Here is a 22,302-nt window from a genome sequence, read left to right as displayed (position 1 = left end):
TTTGTGACTAAAAAGTTAAATGTTCATTTTTTCCTTCCATGTTGCTTCTGCTGCTGTGAAGCACCTGAAGGGTTAATAAACTTCTTGAATGTGGTTTTCAGTACCTTGAGGGGTGCAGTTTTTAGAATGGTGTCACTTTTGGGTATTTTCAGCCATATAGACCCCTCAAACTGACTTCAAATGTGAGGTGGTCCCTAAAAAAATGGTTTTGTAAATTTCGTTGTAAAAATGAGAAATCGCTGGTCAAATTTTAACCTTTATAACTTCCTAGCAAAAAAAAATTTTGTTTCCAAAATTGTGCTGATGTAAAGTATACATGTGGGAAATGTTATTTATTAACTATTTTGTGTCACATAACTCTCTAGTTTAACAGAATAAAAATTCAAAATGTGAAAATTGCGAAATTTTCAAAATTTTCACCAAATTTCCGTTTTTATCACAAATAAACGCAGAATTTATTGACCTAAATTTACCACTAACATGAAGCCCAATATGTCACGAAAAAACAATCTCAGAACCGCTAGGATCCGTTGAAGCGTTCCTGAGTTATTACCTCATAAAGGGACACTGGTCAGAATTGCAAAAAACGGCAAGGTCTTTAAGGTCAAAATAGGCTGGGTCATGAAGGGGTTAATATATGGTCCAAAAATTACAGTAACATACAATTCCCTTGGAACTTGCAGCGTGAAATTAATTATTTGTTTTATGTATTAAATAATTGATTGAAGCGTCACTTGACACCAGATTTCATAACACAAACTGCCTACATTCTAAATATATTTTTTAAATTAAATTAAATGTAAATAAATGTAATTTAAAAATGACATGTTAAAATGACAGAATAGATATTTTTGAGAGTTTCTCATAGGCAATTTGAATGTTTAATTTCTCAGAGAAATGGCATGGCCTATGAGTTTCCTTAGGCTACTTTCACATTTCCGTTTTTGTGTGTACGTCGCATTGAGCCATTTTTTGGAAAAAACGCATCCTGCAAATGTGCCTGCAGGATGCGTTTTTTTTTCCATAGACTTGTATTGCCGACGGATCGCGACATATGGCCATGTGTCGTGTCCGTCGTGCACTGGATGCGTTGTTTTTTGGCTGACCGTCGTCACGAAAAAACGCTCAAGGGAACTTTTTTTCGTACGTCGCATCCTGCACTTTGGAGAGCGCATGCCCGTGCAGAGATCTCTAGCTCCTCCCTGGGACTTTAGAATGGGCAGCGGATGCGTTGAAAAACTGCATCCGCTGCCCATGGTGTGCCAAATTTTAACAACGTCCGTCGGTACGTCATGCCGATGTTTAGCGACGGCCGTGTGCCAATTTCCCAAAGCAGAATTGCATGGATTATATGTCTCCTTACACTGAAATATCAGTCATGTAAATCTCTATTCAAGGAGATTCGTTACCCCTTAGACTCCCATCTCATATAACAAATAGGCATTTTATAAGCAAGTCAGTGCTTACCTTAAATGAATTATTACCTATACGTGGAAAATTATTTATGAGCGAGAGTCCAGCTAATGGGAACCAGAGCAAATGGCAAAATGGAGCACTTTTATCACCATTAGAATGGAGCGCCAGTGCATACACTTGACCGCCATGCAATTCATTCCATTTTCAACTATCAAGCGATGCAATGTTTTTTTGTTTCCGGCAACCCAATAGAGAATGAATGAAGTAGCAATATAGCTTCCATTGGTATAAACGATGGGTAGGCTGTTGGAAATATTAACTCTTTTGGGCAAATAGTGGTTGTCAAGGGGGAAAGGAAAATCACAAAATGATCGGATGAGTTTAAGAAAAATGTAAAAAGCAATTCTTAACAATGAGATTCCAAATATGAGACCAGCGCAACTATTGATCGGGGCAGTAGATGGAACCGAAGCATGTAAGTAGGTTATAGAATTAGTTTTAAAAACACGTTTATGTATAGATTGTTAATCTTTCTTAAAGGGTCATTCCCCCCTAAAAAAGTTATCCTTTATTTTTTGGATATAGGACACATTGCTGATTGCTGAGGGGCCAAACTACTGGGAAACCCAGCAATCCTAAGATCAGGAAACCTAAGTATGGGAACTTGTGTTAGGGGTCGAGTTCCTGCCTCTGCACAGGGGGAATCTCGGGCCATTTCCTCTGCGGTCTCCCATTCTTCTCCTGCCGCAGTGGAGTCTGCTCAGCACAGATGTCGATCCCAGCGTCTCGCTCAGTCTGACTCTGTGCTAAGAGTCACTGCTGCATTTCCTGCTTCTGCCATTGAAGTCAGTGCTGGGCAGCGGCGAGCAGACGCTTCTGGGACTAAGTCCTGCTTTTAACGTTCTGAGCATGCCCAGAGTAAGATCTCTCAGTGGAGATCGAGGGTCACATGATCAGATACTGCAGCTAATGTCACTGGTCCTTCTTGGAAGGTCCTTGTAGGTGCTAGGACTAAGTCCTGCTTTGCACTCTGAGCATGCCCAGGGCAAGATCTCTCAGTGGAGATCTGGGGTCACATGCTCAGGTACTGCAGCAACTCCATTGGTCCTTCTTTGAACGTGCTGCAACATCCTAAATGTGCTGCAACTATTTAAGGCTCGCATGGCCACACGACCATGCGCTAGTATTGTCTTTTGTTATGTGCTTTGCGCCAGTGTGGTCACGAGAGAGTGTGTTCAGGGACCCGGCTGAAATAAGCCCCTAGAATGTTGGCACCTCCGGCGAGGAGATTGAGTCTGAGTGTATTCAGGGACCCAGCTGAAATAAGCCCCTAGAATGCTGGCTCCTCCGGCGAGGAGTTTTGTGTACATGCAAGACCACTGACTGCTCTCTGTTTGGGCAGTTAGCCTGTGCCTCTGTGGAGTCTAACAGGGCACAGTGCTTCTCTTTCACGGCTACTCGGTGAATTAACTGAGTTAGTCTATACCGCCATATAGTACCGCCGTTTGCTAGCAGCAGGTACTCCTGCACAGTGGACCCCGGGCTGCGAATGCACCAATATCAATAAAAACATCTCTATTTACTCGGTGCGTTCCGCTAGCCCTAACAACTTGTAGCTCCATTCATTGTCTATGAGACTGCAGGAAATAGTCGAGCATGGTGATTGCTTTTCTCAGAAAGTCTCATTGACAATGACTGGAGAAGAAATCAAGCATGTGCACTTCTGTTAAATTTAGGAAAGAGTTGCAGAACCTGTTTCTTGGGGTTCCAGAACCCAGATTTTGGCACTGCTAGTGATTCCAGCTCCTTTCCCAAGTGATTAGCAACTTATCTTCGAATGATTTTATTCGTTAGCAAGTTATCCCCTATTCTTCTGGGATAAGTGAAATATACAAAAATAAAGAGGGAGACGCTCTCTGGTGCAATAAATTTGCAATCGAAAAGACAGTTAAATAGTATAACACTAATCTATTAAGGTTGTGCTACTATTTAGGCACAAGTCGATGTATCAACATGGCTTGGAAAATAAACACTTTCCATCAAGTGTTGACTGCTGCTCCATGTGGCTTCATTCCTCTGAAGCCCAACAGAGTTGAGGCGGGTGATCAACCCAAAGGACGGACAAATAAGCATGTAAAGAAAAAGTGGGAAAATTATTTTTAAAATTTTATATAAATAAATATTGCGTTTTGCTGCAGGATTTGTACCTTCCTCAGGTTACACTTGTGGCTTATTAAAATTGTTCTGGAATAACTTGCTAATCACTCGTGAATCGTGATCCAACCTAAGACCCGAGTGAAGTCAAGTTTCTAGAACCTTCAAAACTGGGTTCTATAATACTTATTTTAGGGGGGAAAAAAAACATTAAGAATATATTACATTTATTATGCTCATATCCCTTTACAATAATACTTAGTTTCATAAATATTGGTCGTGAGCATTCTATATATCAAAGGAGCAAATTTAAGCAAAGAGAAACTTGCCAACAAAGCCTTCAGCCTCTGTCTTATTTCCTAAAGTTCAGTATCATTTAGTTACCGTACTCTCTGGAGCTCTCTGTCAGTCACTGAAGCTTCTATGAGGTTGGCCGTCATAGATTAAATAATTGATCTTTGCCAGCTTGGGTAGTAGTTGAATAAATTAACTCTGAAGTGATCTCCTAGTTTGCCTCAAGGGTCCTAGCAGACTGATAGTGAAGAAAATGCTACGGGTGGGCTGTAGCTGAAGATCCACAAGGCACTACTAAGGGACAGGACTTGCTTTCTGTCTCGTTTTAGTTGAATACAGGTTTTAAATGGCCTGAAGCAAATTTAATTAAAATGTGTGTTTAATGAAATATAGTGCAACAGCACGATGACTGTTACAGAGGTAGCTAGAGCTAACCTAAGCTATTTGGTTTGGTGCGTTGTCAGGTGTAATTACGGTAAATGGACTCCAATAAAGTAACATTGCATTTTTTTATAAATATTTTACAGAAGTAGTTCTAGTTAATGTGACTAAAGTATCAATAATTCTATCATTATTAGTAAATTTCTTTCTTATCAGCAGATTTTAGATAAAAAAGAATCCTGGTTTTTAAATTTTTCTTATTCGTTAAACACTGTAACAGCCATGTATGACTGCCTTAATAGTTTCAGAAACAGCACCTGTTAGGGTTGGCGGAATGCACCAAAGAAATATAATAATAACAATAAGGTGTGTTCGCAACCCGGGGTCCATCGTGCAGAGATGGTAACTGCTGCTCAGCAATGGCAGACACAAAATGGCGGTATCGCACCGAACACATGCGGAGTAACCGTCACCTGGAGTGCATTGCAGCAAGCTCTGTTACTTCACAGAGCACTGTACCATAGTATACGGACTCCATACCCCGTTTGCTGTCACAGAGCACAGCAGAATCAGCCCAAGTGAGGTCACAAGACTCAGCCCCTAGGACACGGGGGTGAAAGTCTATCTAGACTCACTATGCGAGCAGCGTCGCACTAGCGATGCCTACACAGAACCGCACTGAGTAAATTTAATGCACAGAGTGCACGCGGTGCCGCACTGGCAACCAACACTAGTGGGTTTAGCGCATAGAGTGCGTGCAGTGTCATACAGGGTGAATGCCACTAACAGATGCTAACTAACGTTTATTGTGTAGATTAGGTGCTGTCTCTTGCTCAAAACACCCAGACTCACTCACAGCACGAGGGTGGGGGATAATTAGGAGCTGGCGCCAGAGACATACATGCTTGCACATGCACACCACGATTTTTGAATATATTAGCGCACAGCTGTGCGACCGTGAGATCCTTTTATAGCTGCAGTCTTCCGGGACCTTGCTAATGGACCAATCTGAGCTGCTTGAGGAACTGGGCATGTGACCTCTGGCCACCAATGAGTGGTCATCTCACGGGCATGCTCAGAAGGCCAAAAGAAGGACTTAGTCCCAGGAGCGTCTGCTCGCTGCTGACTAATGCTGGTTACTAAAGCTGGACCTGGGGATTAGCAGCAATCAGATGCAGAGCATTAGCCTGAGCAAGATGCCGGGACCGACGTCTCTGCTGAGCAAGATAGTCTGTGGCTGAGAAAGAATAGGAGACCGCTTGAGATTCCCCCTGTGCAGCGGAGGAATCTCTACTATAAGTGTCACAAATCTGTTGTTGGGTGTCCCTGGACCAGGGGCTCCTTCCCTGTATCTAACACTAGGTGTGCCTTAGCTCGCCCTGTTCCCTGGATTACTTCTGATAGTGAAGATATCAGGGCCTCATGCCTTGCCTTAGTGCCTGAATCCACCCTTTTAAGGACCTTTTAGGAATCCTACTGCTTTAGAGGTCCATTATTGTGTCAGTGTCCTGGCTCCCAAAAAATTAAATTTGCTAACTTGGCAGACCAGTTCTATATAAAATATTGTTGTGTTCCTTCATACCCAAAATAGTTTCATTGTTACCTGTTCCAAAAAATTGTTGTCAATGCACCTCTGCTACAAAAATGGATGAGTTCATGCAAATTAGCTTTTTTCCAGAAGAAACAAAGCTTTCTGTCTTGCTAACTTGTAAGTCATTTCTCAACTTTTTCATGAGCCATATGACTAATATTTTGACATTCAAATTTGCCAGCTTCTGCAAGTTTTCCAAAAAATTTGATTTGTGGCAAATTAACAGAACTCTATTTGTACTTAAATTAAAATTAATTTAACACCCTGAGGTCTTCAAGAACTGTAGTCAACCCCTTCAAGATTTGAGCTGCACCCAAGGTTATGTGAGCCTTCTCTGGCTGATGAAATTTTGTAAAATGAACTCAACATGAATTTGCTTATCTCTACTGAAAATTCAAATCAAACAAGAGACTCTGCAAAATGAAAGAGACCCTCATCTGCAGACAGAGGGTAGACAGGAAGTTGGAAGTGCGATAATAGTTGAGCTCGTTGTACAGAGAGGCAAGACAAAGGCATGGTCAGGTAACAGTCCTGGGTCAAATATCAGGATGAAAAGTCAAGACAAGGGCGTAAGATAATTCACATGAATGAATGAATGATCACGACAAATCCTAGGTCTGACAACAAGGGAAAGGTACAATTAGACATAGAGCTAAGCACACAACAAACAATATAAGCTACAGCTGACGCTGAACTGCTCACAGCTAGCCAGTTAAATAGCAAATCACTAAAAATGGGAGGCACCTGGGTAAACACCCAAAATTGGCCAGGTTGAGTAGCAGGGCTGTCAAACAAAATGGTGACAGCCCAACACACCCCAGCAACAGATTGGATGACTGGACTGTCACTTGCAACCCTGATAGTCCAGCAAACAGCAGATCCCATAAGGTGGCTAATCCATCACTCACAGCAAAGAAGAAACCGTGACACTCACCCGTTCATAAGACGATACTAGTTGGTTGGGCAGGAGGTCATTTCAAGAAGGTCAATAGAGCACGTTTTCTTCATATGGAGACCCGGGATGGCTTTGAGAGTCCTTTAGGCAAGGTAATAGTTCCCGTGTAGAAAAAATAGCAAATCAACCAAAATTCAAATTTGCCTGTTCGCACGAGTTTTCCCATGAAATTTGATTCATAAGAAGTTATTTTGCACAAATGTATTGTCCTCAGTTATCCTCTGGGCTTTATTTAGAACTCAGAGCGTAATTATTATTATTATTATTATTATAGCGCCATTTATTCCATGGCGCTTTACATGTGAGGAGGGGTATACATAATAAAAACAGGTACAATAATCTTGAACAATACAAGTACAACTGGTACAGGAGGAGAGAGGACCCTGCCCGCGAGGGCTCACAGTCTACAAGGGATGGGTGAGGATACAGTAGGTGAGGGTAGAGCTGGTCGTGCAGCGGTTTGGTCGATCTGTGGTTACTGCAGGTTGTAGGCTTGCCGGAAGAGGTAGGTCTTCAAGTTCTTTTTGAAGTAATAAATATAATATGGAAAAAATACAAAAAAATTGTATACTCACCTCATCAATCACCCCTTTGGCCCTTCGGATCTTCACTGTCACCTGTCTGGTCCTTATTGCATCTTCTTATCTCTGACTGGCACTGATGATGCCCAGGAGGGAAAAGTCTAAGTGCGCAATAGGTCATGAGTAGTACCACCCCAAACCTCATCAGAGCACAGAAATGTCTGCTCTCTGTGAGAGCCCTACGGATTTAATCTCATACAGTAGGGATCCGACGATGCGATAAGTCTCGGACAGGTGACTGTGAGGAGCGAAGGGGCCGGAGAGGTGAGTATAAGAATTTTTACTTCTTTTAACCTTTTGATGGCTCTATATGGTTCAAAGATATTGTGGCTAGTGGAAGAACATTACTAAAAATCAGTATTTTGGAGAATGCATCTTTTTGAGAAATTTAAGTAGAATTCAATTCCACTCTAATTTATAAGCTAATTTCTATTCCTGGGTAATAAAGTAATGCAAATTAGCTCTTTTCGAAGAGAAATTCAACAATATACTGTTGTTGAAGTTAAGAGACCTTGTTTGAGTAGGAAATACTGTATATATGTAAAAAAAAAAAGAATTTTCATCTTAAATAATAAGCCTTGGATTAAACAAAATCAGAAGTTTTGGGTGGAATTCTTCAGTAATATCTCTTGCATATTTAATAAAACAATTTCTCCTAATTCCTGGAAGGTACTTACTTATATCCCTTTAAAAAAATAACACTATGTCAGACTCAGCATCATACAATCTCATTACATGACAGGTGTAGACTTGATCAATAAGAACTGTGCAAGTCAGTTAATATCTTTATTCTGCAATGTGTTCCACGTAAGCCTGATATTTGCATATTCATTAGTTTTGGCATTTTACAGCTCATTGTCCCTAGTCTGCAATATCCTGAAAATTTGGTGGATTAAAGCACATTAACTTACTCTCTTATGAGAATCCCAGTTGGGATTTGTATTGTTGTACTTAAAGTTCCAATTTTCTTTAAACCTTGATACACATCGCCCAAGCTTGTGTTCAGGAAAGAAAAAAATTGGCCTTTTATGGTGCTTTTCTTAATAAAAATGATGAAAATTAAGCTATGATATTATCAAATATGAATGACCTTCTAAGTAAAATGTATTTTGAAGGAGTCGGTGGGAATTTGTGTCCATTTATTCAGAAGAGCATTTGTGAGGTCAGACACAGATCTTGGAGGAGAGGACCCAGGCTCACAATCTCCATTCTATTTCATCCCAATGGTGTTGGATTTGGTTGAGGTCAGGGCTCTATAAGGCCAATCATGTTGTTCCATACCAACTCCCCCAACTATGTCTTCATGGAATTTGCTTGTGCCCTGGGAACAACCATGCTGGAATAGAAAAGATCCTTTTGCATCTGTTCCCTCAAAGTTGGAAGTTATACCTGTCCAGAATGTCCTGTATACTGAAGTCTGATGATTTCCCTTTACTAAAAATAAGGGGCCAACCCCATAAAAAAACAGCCTGACAGAATTATGCCTCTTCTTACTTCCCCCAAACCTTAGAGATGTCAGAATTCAGTCAAAAAGGTAACATTCTCCTGACATTCAACAAACCAGACTCGTCCATCAGAAACCAGATAGAGAAGTGAGATCCATCACTCTACAGAGTCCAGTGGTGGCCACTGTACAGTACTCCATCCAACAATCGGCATTGTGCTTGGTGATTTAGGGCTACATGCAGCTTCTTGGCTATGAAACTCCTGGTGAGGGCACATTTCGAGCTGATTTTAATATGGTTGGTCTGGACTCTGCAGTCATGGAATGTTCAGGACATTGCTGAATTTTCTACCCTCTGCTCCTCGACACTCTGAACCCCACTTTGTAATTTTACGGGGTCTCCATTTTGTGGCGAAGTTGCTGCGTTTCTTTCCACTTTTCAATAATGCCAGTCAAAGGTGACAATGGAATATTTAGGAAGGGAGACGTGTCCTGACTACAGATGAGTGAATTTGTTCGTATTCGGTTCTGAATAAGATCGGCATCGAATATTGTTTTTGCAATATTCATCGAACACAGCCGAACGTCATTAGAGTGAATGGGAGTACAAATTACAAAATATGTTCGGAACCTATAATTAATCATACATTCGCCACAAATCGTGTTCGAATATGGCACGATATGTCAAAATCAAATTTGTGGTCAAAAACCAAACAAATTTGCTCCTATCTAGTCCCGAACAGATTTTTTTACACCTGCAAAGGCTCCTTTGAGCTCCAGTGAGCTCTTTCTATAACATATTAGTAAAGACAGACTGAATGGCAGAGGCTGAAAGAGAAAGGTTCCCATTGGTTTCAATGGGGTTTGGGTTCTGGTTGCAGTTTGGATACAGTTCTGATACCAAAAGCAAACTTTGGAATAAAGTCTGGGTTGAGTAACAAAATCTGAATTTCCACAAGCCTGCTCATCCCTAGTCCTTTTACTTTGGTCCATGTAGCCTAGCTTAACACATGTTGATTTATTTTACTTTTTAGTCTACCGGTCACTTACTGTTACATCATTCTGCCATATTTAATCTATAAAAAAGTGAAAAAATTCCTATCAGTTTGTAAAACCCTAATATATAGGTGACTTCCAATGTAGTTACCCTTTCTGCAAAAATGGAATCACATCAATAGTTTTTTTTCTATTTTCTGGACATTTTATCATGTCGCTTATTTTTCGATGTAGAGTTAAAGGGGTTTTCTCAAGTTCATAAAGGGGTAAAATTGCACGCAATTTGAAAACACAAGAAACTTTGAAATGTACTCCTCATCCTTTTGTTCTCAAGAACAGTTGGATTTTTTATTTTATAGTGCATGGTCAAGGTTACCAGCCAACGTGTAGTGTCAGCATGGCTCACGCAACTCTGAAGCTGCCAAAGTTTTAGTCCCCTTGAACCTTCTTCCATGCTGTCTATGCTAGCAGCGTCAGATTGTGCAGAGTCTGGACCAGAAGCACAACTATGCTGCTGTTCGGAACTGTCAATCTTCAGGATGCACTGCCCCTAGACAAGGCAGAAAGTAGATGTTCTCTTGAAGAATAAAACTTTCCACCAAAATTAACTTTCTCTACAGTTGCCTTGTCATCAAAATTTGTTGATGTTTCATAAGATCTTACCAGTGACCTCAATTCTAAGAGTTGGGTGAACTCTCCCAGAATTGAAGTCTACCAAACTCATTATTTTGCTATTATTTTTCTCACAATTATTTTTGTTTTTCAAAACTACCCCCGTCAACTAAATGTGCCTTTGTGTCTCGCTAAAGATATTTTATTTTATGCCAGTGACCGAGAAACTGACAGGAAAACCCTACATCTCTATAAAGAGTATCATTTCCAATTTACTATATACAATTGATTAAAAAATGTCAAGAGTCGGTGCCTCACTGACTTTCATGTATGGCCCCGGGGCTTATGCTACTCATCTCTGTTTGGGATTATAGAGTGCCCTTTTCATTTGATGGAATTACAAATGATGTTCTAGAATTCTATAATGTGTGAGCTTCTAAAGGAGGAACCAAATAAGAAGTAGAATCTAACTATAAAAAAGTTATAAAAGTCTTATAGGATAAAATAAGTTATATGTAATTTATTAGCGTTTCAACTACCATTTCATCATATCTTAAAGGAACACAAAACACAGAAAAAACATACTAATATGTATTCCAGCACTTCTTCTTTTATTCTCTTCTTCTTTAATCTTATTTTATGTAACAATACAATTAGAGCTGAAAAACATTTAAAATAATCTCTGTGTGTCTCAGAAAATAAGTTATGTCTCCTCCTTCTTCTCCTCCTCCGCACTGTCTATGTTTGACTGTAATACCGTTGGCTGCAGCAGGAGCCTCTCCCCTCTTGTTTGTTTGTAAAAGAACATAAATAGCTAAACCTTACTCCATTGGTTAAGGGGGAGAAAAGCTAAAGTTGGAATTTAGCTGGATGCTAACAGATGTGGTTCTTGAAAGATTCCTATATGTAAATTGTCTCTTCATAGAGGATGGGGAGTAGAACTCTAGCTCCACTTATTGAAAGCAGCGATCCTAAAAGTCAATATTGACTCTTTAACGAGCCTTGCAAAATGACTTGGAATACATTTGCAGACACGATATATAAGATCTGATTTGGCTAGGTAAGAGGCTCTGAGCTGAGTTCTAATGAGTAACATTTCTCCTTGTGGAGAGTGACAAGCCAAGCCTGGTATGTCAGAGTAAGGAGACTTAAAGGCCATGCATGCTCTTCTGGGAAAATAAATATGCAAATTTCCTCTTCAGTGAGGAAGAGGACTAGAACGTTAGTGTCACCTATTGGAAGCAGCAAATTCTAGTCCTCTTCTTTTCTGAATAGACAATTTGCATATTTAATTTCCCAGAGGAACATACATGGCTTATAAGTCTCCTCACTTTGACATGGCTTTTCAATCTCCTCAATGGGAAACATTACCTCATTGACCCCCTGCAAGATTATTAATAGATTTGCTGTTTCCTGAAAATATTACTGTTAAAAACATGCACCTCTTAAGAGTGCTAGGGTTGGCAGATTGCACTAAATAAATGTAATAATAAAGTGCAATCGCAACCCGGAGTTCACCATGCAGAGATGTTAAACTGCTGCTAGTGTGAACAATGACGGATCATGCAGTGAGCGATTGCTTGCACACACTGAGTTAAACGCCACTCAGTGTGAATGGGAAGCTGAATTCCAAGCTCAGAGAGGAACAGTACTAAAGAGTATTAAGTGCTATGCCATGTTAATCATCACAGGAACTCAACTCGCACACAGAAATGAAACCGATGCTCTGCAACTGAGCTGTGTCACTCGCACACATGAATGAAAGAGATGCTCTGCAACTGAGCTGTGTCACTCGAACACATGAATGAAAGAGATGCTCTGCAACTCAGCTGTGTCACTCGCACACAGCAACTGAACAGATGCTCTGCATAATACCCTGACTAGGTTTGTGCTTGCTCTGGAACTCTACTATGCCTACTGCACACATGTAGGAACCAGATGCTAAGCCAATGACTAACTGCCCCCACTGACACTAGCTGCCTGCCAACATGTACAGTCCCAAGGCTAGACAGACACACAACATATGCAGACAGAGTGGTAGAGTATCCATTGGCAACAGCCACACATAAATGATAATAGCGCATCGGCGTGTGCCTCTGAGAGCCTTTTATACAATAGGCTCATGTCTAAATGGACAGGACCTTGGCCGCGGACCAATCCGGGGCTGCTACATCAACAGAGCAGCTGACATCTGTCCACCAATGAGAAGATTCCACCTCACGGTCATGATCAGTAAGGTGATTTCTGGACTTAGGCTCCAGAGCACAAGACTACACCTGCGCAACACTGGTTACTATAGGATTGGCTGGAGAGCCAACGGTAACTAAGCAAATACCAGGAACCTGAGCAAGATGCAGGGGATGATGTCTATGCTAAGCAGCAATATGAGCAGCCAGTCCTGAATGGGAGACTGCCAACTTGGGAGAATCCCAATGCCTAACAAAGAATGCAACTTATATATAATGCAGTTTTTTTGCAAATTAAAAGCTGCTTTTTTGTAGTGTGCAAAAACTATGAGGTTTAAGAAATCTCTTGCACACACTAGATTTAAAAAAAAATCTGATTGAATTTGAGAACTGCAGCATGTTTTACGTCTACAGCATGTCAATTTTTTCAGCATTTTTTTAAAAGCTTTTTTAAGCAACGAGAAAGTGAAAAAATGCTAGGAAAAATTGCAACAAGAATTTTTGGTGCATTTTTGGTGAATAAAATTAGCTTTATTAAACGTATATGTAATCCACACTTAAAGAAAATGTTACCAAAATGTTGAATACAGGTTTCCTAAATGAAGTCTTTTTATTGCCAAAAGAGAGCAGGTTTAGGCTCCAAAAAAAAATTGAGCAAAAATGGTGCATGTGAACATGGCCTAAGAGGCGAGTAACTACAACCCCTGGCAAAAATTATGGAATCAACGACCTTGGAGGATGTTCATTCAGTTGTTTAATTTTGTAGAAAAAAAGCAGATCACAGACATGGCACAAAACTAAAGTCATTTCATTGGCAACTTTCTGGCTTTAAGAAACACTAAAAGAAATCAAGATCAAATAATGTGGGAGTCTGTAATGGTTACTTTTTTTTAACCAAGCATAGGGAAAAAAATATGGAATCACTCAATTCTGAGGAAAAAATTATGGAATCATGAAAAACAAAAAAAACACTCCAAAACATCACTAGTATTTTGTTTAGCCACCTCTGGCTTTTATATCAGCTTGCAGTCTCTGAGGCCTGGACTTAATGAGTGTCACACAGGAGTCTCCATCAATCTCGCTCCAACGTTCTCTGATTGCTGTTGCCAGATCAGCTTTGCAGGTTGGATTCTTGTCATGGACCATTTTCTTCAACTTTCGCCAAAGATTTTCTATTGGATTGAGATCCGGACAATTTGCAGGCCATGACATTGACCTTATGTGTCTTTTTCAAGGAATGTTTTCACAGTTGGCAGGATGCATTATCATCTTGAAAAACAGTTTAATAATCCCCAAACATTCTTTCAATTGATGGGATAAGATAAATGTCCAAAATTATTTCAACATAAACTTGTGCATTTATTGAAGATGTAAGTACAGCCATCTCCCCGGTGCCTTTACCTGACATGCAGCCCCATATCATCAATGACTGTGGAAATTTGCTTGTTAAATTTAGTCAGTCATCTGTAAATCTAATTGGAACGGCACCAAACAAAAGTTCCAGCATCATCACTTTGCCCAATGCAGATTCGTGATTCATCACTGAATATGACTTTTCATCCAGTCATCCACAGTCCACGATTGTTTTTCCTTAGCCCATTGTAACCTTTTTCTGTTTCGGTGTTAATGATGGCTTTTCTTTAGCTTTCCTGTATGTAAATCCCATTTCCTTTAGGCGGTTTCTTACAGTTCGGTCACAGACGTTGACTCCAGTTTCCACCCATTCGTTCCTCATTTGTTTTGTTGTGCATTTCCTGTTTTGGAGACATATTGCTTTAAGTTTCCTGTCTTGATGCTTTGATGTCTTCCTTGGTCTACCAGTATGTTTGCCTTTAACAACATTCCCATGTTGTTTGTATTTGGTCCAGATTTTAGACACAGCTGACTGTGAACAACCAACATCTTTTGCAACATTGAGTGATGATTTACCTTCTTTTAAGAGTCTGATAATACTCTCCTTTGTTTCAATTGACATCTCTCGTGTTGGAGCCATGATTCATGTCAGTCCACTTGGTGCAACAGCTCTCCGAGGTGTGATCACTCCTTTTTAGATGCAGACTAACGAGCAGATCTAATTTGATGCAGATGGTATTTTTTGGTATTAAAATTTACAGGGTGATTCCATAATTTTTTCCTCAGAATTGAATGATTCCATAATTTTTTCACTATGCTTGGTTACAAGAGTAACCATTCCTGACTACCACATTTTTTGTTCTTGATTTCTTTTAGTGTTTCTAAAAGCCAGAAAGTTGCCATTTGAAATGATTGTAGTTTTGTGCCATGTCTGTGATCTGCTTTTGTTCTGCAAAATTAAACAACTGAATGAACATCCTCCAAAGCCGGTGATTCCATAATCTTTGCCAGGGGTTGTATTGACTATAAGGGGATGAGGAAGACAGACGATACAATGTAACTGTTGCCCAAGGCTCTACATATACTTGTATCTTGACCTCAAAGTATATATTTAAGTACAGCAAAAGTAAATAATTGCTGCAAGGGCTAAAGGGTCCATCATGACCACAATGATGAAAATGCCTTTTGGTAATTCCTCGAAGAGACAGATTGTCTAGAATGAAGACCATACAATAAACTGTGATTGGCTTCTTACAAAGTAGCACATGTGAAATTTCTTTAAAGTGTTATGGTAGGGGAAATAGACCATTATGCAGTCACATTTATAGGGCTGCTTGGTGCAGTTTTGAAAAAAAAATCAATTTTTTCTCTACTGTACATGTAGCAGTGCTCAGACTGCTGATCCTTGTTTAACCACGCCCACGCCCCTGTTTGACAGCTTTCTGTGTACAATGTACATTGACAGAATTCTGCCAATCAGTGGTGGGGGTGGGATAACACAGATTAGCTGGACTGCCTGGCACTTGATGACTAGTCCTGAAGTGATAATTCCTTGCTGATAAAACACTGATCATATTGAAACTACAGCATGCTGCTGAGCAAGTGACTTCCCAGGAATCAGGCTGTCTGCCACTACATTATGCTGCTCTCATATAAAACCTTGTAACAGATTATCTTTAATGTAAGGGGGAGGAGTGTAAAGGAAGTTTCTAGAGTCAGAGCTCCACCCTCCTCCTCGTCCAATCTATGTAATGTGTTGAGTAGCGACTATCATCTCCAGTATCAGTAATGTAAAAATCTGTCTTCGCTCCATACAGATTTTACCAGTGGCTTGAGAATTTTGAAAATCAAGAATCAGATTCATGACATAAAAAATAAAATAATTACTCTTTAACCCCTTCACCCCCGGAGCTTTTTCCATTTTCCACCGCCGGAGCCCACCTCAAAGCAGGGGATCTGCCAGCTGACGTACTATTCCGTCGGCTGGCAGAAAGGGATTAAGCTGTTAGTAGAATGCACGGGCAGCATACATTCTCTTTCTACCTTCCGAACTTACCAATTTAAAGAGAACTTTTCACCTAATTGTTCTCCTTGAACCAGACACATGATGTAATAGTGGCTATAGAGAGGAGTAAACAGTTTTTGCTTGTTTTCAATTCTGTCTCTCCGTTTCAGAGATATTAGCTATCAAAATTTTTGGCACCTAATGCATTAACTTTTGTTTAAGGGGGTTGTCCAGACTTGGGGAACAAATCTGCAGTCACTTGAGCGAGCTTTGCACACTATCAGGATTTGCGATTTGCATACAAATGAACGTGTGCAGACTAGATGTGTGCAGCTTCGCTCAATGCAACTGAATTGAGCGAGGATGGACACATCTAGTCGGAATGTATGTAAATCGTATATTTGTGGTCACATGGTCGCAACCTCCCGCCATCAGTACCGGAGAATCCTGACAGTGTGCAGTGTGCTCACTTTTAGGATTCACAAGTCTCCAGTCACATATATTGACTGTAGATTGTACCCCAAGACTGGACAACCTCTTTAAGTCCAAGAAGGTGTCAGATGGCAACTCATGCAGGGAGAAGAAGTACATGCCCCTAATGAAAACACCCTCTTAGACCTCAATCAGGCATCCGATATTTTTCCCGCATGAGAAAATCGTCCCAATTATTCTGATCAGTCTCTGATCAGCGTTTGATCAGAGTGTTGTACGAGTGTCATCCTAGTTTCTTGTAGGTAGAGAATGGAAAAAAAACAAATTCTCAATTTTTTCCATTCTGACGGTCTATGAAAATCCAACCATGCTCGGATGTCAAATTTTTCACGTATCCATTGTCTTCCACTGCCAGTTTTTATCAGTCCCTCATATCAAAATCGAACATGTCTTGGATAATTTCCAATGATCACTCGGTTCCGGGAAAAAGATTGAACATGTGAATGGCTCCATGGAATATCACAGATATCATGGACAGCACTTAATGCACAAAATTCGAACATCTGAGTAAGGTCTCAGACTAAAGTAATAAGGTGCCAAATACTTTGCTAATGTCTCCACAATGGAGAAGCAAAATAGTAAATAAAAAACATGTTTTTTCTGCTCTACAGCCATTACGGTTTTGTGTGTCCAGTATGGCATGAAAAAATTTGGTGAAAGGTCAACTTTCGAAAAGTATTCCGACAAATTAAAAAATTACAAAATAGGTTTTAAAATCAAATTCTACGAACAGGAGACATATACATGTTTCGAGCCAATGCTTAACTTTCTGTCGCTCACGCTAGCAAGCCAACTGCCATCCCCGTCACCATATGGAGATGGGTGGAGATTGATACGTTGTCCTGTCTACGTCTTTGCGGAATGTCACAAGTATGTTTCTATATTTGAAGCAAACTTTCTTGACAGACAGGGACAACCTCCTAGATTAGAAGATTTGAATCAAATTGCGACAGCTGATGAGAGATTGACATTTCTCATTAAAACCGCGCACATGCCGTTAGCTACTTTTAATTCCACTTGTTTCTGATATCAGCTGTTTTCTGCAGATTAGAAGTGAATACTAAAATCAAAAACGGAGATAAAATGTACATGTAAAACTGTTTAAAGCGAGAAGAGGATGGTAGAAGGCAAAAGTTGACATTACACCGATAATACACTATCCGGTCAGAAAGTTGAGCGACATGTTTTCAGAATTTCCTTGTAAAAATGGCAAAACGATGAAACCCACAAGTAATGCTGTTGTTAAAATTGATTTTAAGGGAGTAATAAACAAAAAAAAGTACTCAAGTGTTAAAAAATAATGCACGTGCTAGATAATGGTATATTGCCATGCATAATGCTACCGTGGCTTCATGTGTTCCCTTGTATTTTATGCATTGTCGAAGAAATACTAAAATATTTATAGCACCCTGAGGCTGTATTAGAATTCACCTCGTTTATTTCTTTTACTGGCGAGTCACTGATTAGGAATTTTAGCAATGTGCCGGTAGAGTAATCACTGATAAACTTTTACTGTCTATCTGTTGCAAAATTCCGACTCTCGAACCGCAGACTAAGAACATTCTGCATATCCCAGCTCAAGAAAGAAAGGTAAAGAGGACAGGGCACAAAAAAGATTGACTTCTTTGAAGCAACGTAAACAGATATCAATAAATGCCCACACAATTTACAGGCTCGGCCCGAGCGAGCACATGGCCGATACTGTGGTTGCATTAAAACTCAGTCAATGTGCTTAAATGAACATAGCTTTCATCCATCAGCATTAAATTCATTTGTTCTTGCCTCTGTGGTCATTAGTAAAAGACATTTATCTTTGTCATTCTTAACAGCCTTTGGACTTCGAGAGCAAAAAATCGTATATACTGAAGGTAGAAGCCGTCAATACTCATATCGATCCACATTTCATCAGTGGGGTCCCCTTCAAAGATACCGCAACAGTCAAAGTTACAGTGGAGGATGCAGACGAGCCACCGGTATTTTCATCACCTACTTATCTTCTGGAAGTACATGAAAATGCTGCCATCAATGGTGTCATTGGCCAAGTGACCGCTCGAGACCCCGACTCGATATCAAGTCCCATAAGGTACTGTGTCTTGAATTATTCTAACATCGGAGACATCCATTTTGGAGAGTATCACAAAAATGTCTAGCCAATGTTCATAATCATAAAACAAGAGATATTAGCTTAGTTAGTTATTATTAGTTGTTGGTCTACACCAGTGGTTCCGAAACTCCACTCCACATGGCCCCCAACAGATCTTATTTTCAGCTTTAGTATTGCACAGTTTTTGATGTCTTGATGAGGAAATCCTAAAAACCTGATCTGTTCTGGGGCGCGAGGACTGGCATTTGGAAAAAAACTGGTGGGCACAAACTCAACTGCACTGGTCAATCACTCACCTTTCTGATCTCCAGGATATTCCCGGAATGTCTTGTGTAGAGTATCTGAACTCTATTCAGTCATTGCTCAATAGACTCTATAATATATTGGAGATAACATGGTCTACCCTCATTGACAATAGTTGCAGTTACCCAACTTCCAAGAAAAGTTGGCCAAACCCATTGAGTTTGGGGGAACAGGCCAACTATATTATGTGTCATGGGACTTCCTGACACTTTACTGATAATGTTGCCGAGAAAAAGGTGAATTTCGCCGGAGGACAGACACAGGAAGGTAAGTATGTAGTGTTTGGCTTTTTTACGTTTATGCTGGTAACCAGGGTAAACATCGGGTTACTAAGCGCGGCCCTGCGCTTAGTAACCCGATGTTTACCCTGGTTACCAGGGGACTTTGGGATCGTTGGTCGCTGGAGAGCTGTCTGTGTGACAGCTCTCCAGCGACCAAACAGCGACGCTGCAGCGATCGACATCGTTGTCGCATCGCTGCAGCGTCAATTTCAGTGTGATGGTACCCTTAGACCCCAGTCCAGAGCCTCTCCCCTAGCCAAATTAGTTCTCATGCTTCGCACTGATGAGGGCCAACAGCCTGAAACACCGTGTCTGCGAATTGAGATACTAATTTGGCTTTTATCCTAAGTCATATTGCATGACTCGTTAAAGAGTTGATTGTGACTTGTAGGATTGCTACTTCCAACAGGTGGCGCTATAGAGTTTAAGTCCTCTTTTTCTCAGAAGAAGCAATTTGCATATTATGTGTTCAAGTGTGATACAACCTGAAGGATGTCTAGGATTTAGCTAGCATGTCATCACAACGTATTGAATTAGCAATTGTAAGACATAATATTTGGAGAAAGGTAATAGTTTTGTAGAAGGTATGTAGCCAGAAGATGTCAAGATGTATGTAGCGATCAAATGTCCCGTCGGATTTTTCTTTTAACTAAGTCCGACTAAGTTGGTAGATCTGCCACACCACAAATTGTATACAGACACAAAAGTTTAGACAAGATTATACTTTATTCATTTCTGAAAACAAGAACATATTTCTACGTAGTTATAAACTGAGAACCATGTTGATGTAATTTGCGCTGATGGAAAAACATATACTTCTTGGATTAAGGAAACAATATGGTGATATTTTACAGAACAGTGGCAAAGCATATGTTATCCGATAATCCCAGAATGTGAGAAAAATAGCATATGCCTAATGTACTGGTCTTGATTGAATACATGGCATCATAGAGTTTTTTTGTAACAAATAGTTGCTCATTTTTTGCTTTGATATTATTTTGACGTGTCGTCTTGTTATTAATCATGAAATCACAGGGACACCTTAAATAACATAGCACGGCTTCTCCCTTCAAAGTATTTTTGCTCACCTTTCTTTTGTAAGTCCACAGTTTGTTGCGTGGTGTTCTACCTAGTCTATAGTTAGTCCCAGTCTATTGCCTTATTAAAACAACACTTGAGGCTATGGTGTCCTCGGGAGTGCCATGATCAAGGAGAAGTTGAGCACGGACATTGCCCTCAAAAAGGTGTTTGATCTTACCTTGATTTTTTGTTTGTGAGTAAAATTGAAAGACTGGTCATTGTTAAGGTAGCATAGTGTTAGGGCTAGCGGAATGCACCAAATAATAAGAAAGATAGAATAAGGTGCGTTCGCAGCCCGGGGTCCACCGTGCAGAGATGGAACGTGCTGCCAAGTAATGACAGACTATATGGCGGTACAATGTGAATACACACACGGGTTAACTTCACCCTGTATGAAGAAAGCGATCCCTGTTGCATCACAGGGCCTCAGTACCGCACACAAGAGCGCAAGCAAGGAGTCACCGAGCTCAGTCCCAAGACTAGGGATCCGAGTCCGTCTAGACTACTTGCGCTCGACACCGCTAATGGGGTGTCAGCGTAACCAAAATAATAATTAAAGATGCACGAGAGTGCATGCGGTGCCGCACTGGCGGACGCCACTAACCACCCGGGCTTGGGTCAGGTGAAAGCGCATGGCGCCGCACTGGCGGTCACAGCAATTAGACACTTTATGGTGTGTTACGTGCTGATGGCTGTCAGGTGCTAGATAGCAATCATCCACCTTCCACGAGCAGTCATCCAATAGGGAGGGGATTTTTAAAGAGGGACTTTCACTCACAACACACACATGTTTACAAATGTACCCTAGCGCATGGCCGTGCGGTAATGTGAACCTTATATAGCTGCAGCATGTATATGACCTTCCCAGAAGGACCAATGGGAGGCTGCCACAGAAGTTGTGCACCTTTAGGACCTTCCTGGAGGACCAATGGGATCTGAGCATGTGACCCTCAATCTCCAACGGGAGATCTTGCCCTGGGCATGCTCAGAAAGGGAAAAGCAGGACTTAGTCCCAAAAGCATCTGCTCGCCACTGCCCAGCACTGGCTTCAATGGCAGAAGCTGGAAAAGCAGCAGTAACCCTATGCATAGAGTAAGACTGAGCAAGACGCTGGGACCGACGTCTCCGCTGAGCAAACTCCACTGCGGCTGGAGAAGAATGGGAGACTGCAGCAGAGATGGTTCAAGATTCCCCCTGTGCAGAGGCGGGAACTCGACACCTAACATTACCCCCCCTCCTTGGACCCCGATACGCTCGAAGGCAGCAATGAGCTGTGGAGCTCGAATGTGTTCAGCAGGCTCCCAGGACCTGTCCTCTGTGCCATAACCCTTCCAATCCACCAAATAGAATTTTTTGCCACGTACCACCTTGCACCACAAAAGAGCGTTCACCTCGTAATCGTCCGTAGACGAACCCGATGTCCTGCCAGATGACTCGGAAAACCGGGACATGTATACGGGTTTCAAGAGGGACACATGAAAGGTGTCGGTGATACCCAAGCGTGGAGGAAGGGCCAGATGGTAGACCACAGGGTTAACCTATTCGAGGACCTTGAAGGGACCGAAGTAGCGAGGTGCAAACTTAGTGGACTCAACTCGCAGCCTGATGTTACGGGCGGAGAGCCACATCAAGTCGCCAGGGGCAAAGGTCGGAGCGGGGCGCCGATGAACATCGGCGGAGGACCTCATTCTCTCCTTGGAGGCCCGAATGGCATCCTGCGTGCGATCCCAAATGTCCCGTGCCTCCACAGCCCAGTCTGCCACCCTGGAGTCGGCGGAAGACACTGGCATGGGCACAGGGACACGTGGATGCTGGCCATAATTTAGGAAGAATGGAGTCTGACCGGTGGAGTCGGCTACGGTGTTGTTAAGCGCAAACTCTGCCCATGGTAGCAAGGATACCCCTTGAGAAAGGCATTTGCCGAATCGCGCATCGGGGGGACGGGGGTGGTGTGCCTATACATCCCATCTTGTTATCCTACACGTTTGACCGGTATGTATATGATAACTTTGGCTGTTCTTACTGCTAATATTTGTTTGGAGCTTGTGCCCATATATGCAGACATATGAACTGA

At 41.3% G+C, this 22,302-nt stretch overlaps 1 protein-coding gene across 1 annotated transcript in view; it reads left to right on the top strand.

Moving 5' to 3' along the window:
• CDH8 (cadherin 8) overlaps positions 1 to 22,302 on the top strand; it is a 525,615-nt gene that overhangs the window by 362,274 nt on the left and 141,039 nt on the right. Inside the window, exon 7 of the mRNA XM_069738885.1 lies at positions 18,290 to 18,543. Within this exon, the coding sequence (XP_069594986.1) occupies positions 18,290 to 18,543 (254 nt within the window). The remainder of the gene's footprint in view (positions 1 to 18,289; positions 18,544 to 22,302) is intronic.

This window comes from Ranitomeya imitator, chromosome 9 (genome assembly GCF_032444005.1).
Source record: "Ranitomeya imitator isolate aRanImi1 chromosome 9, aRanImi1.pri, whole genome shotgun sequence".
NCBI lineage: Eukaryota > Metazoa > Chordata > Amphibia > Anura > Dendrobatidae > Ranitomeya > Ranitomeya imitator.
Note: the sequence above shows the minus strand (reverse complement) of the source record. Positions and strands in the feature narration are given on the sequence as shown.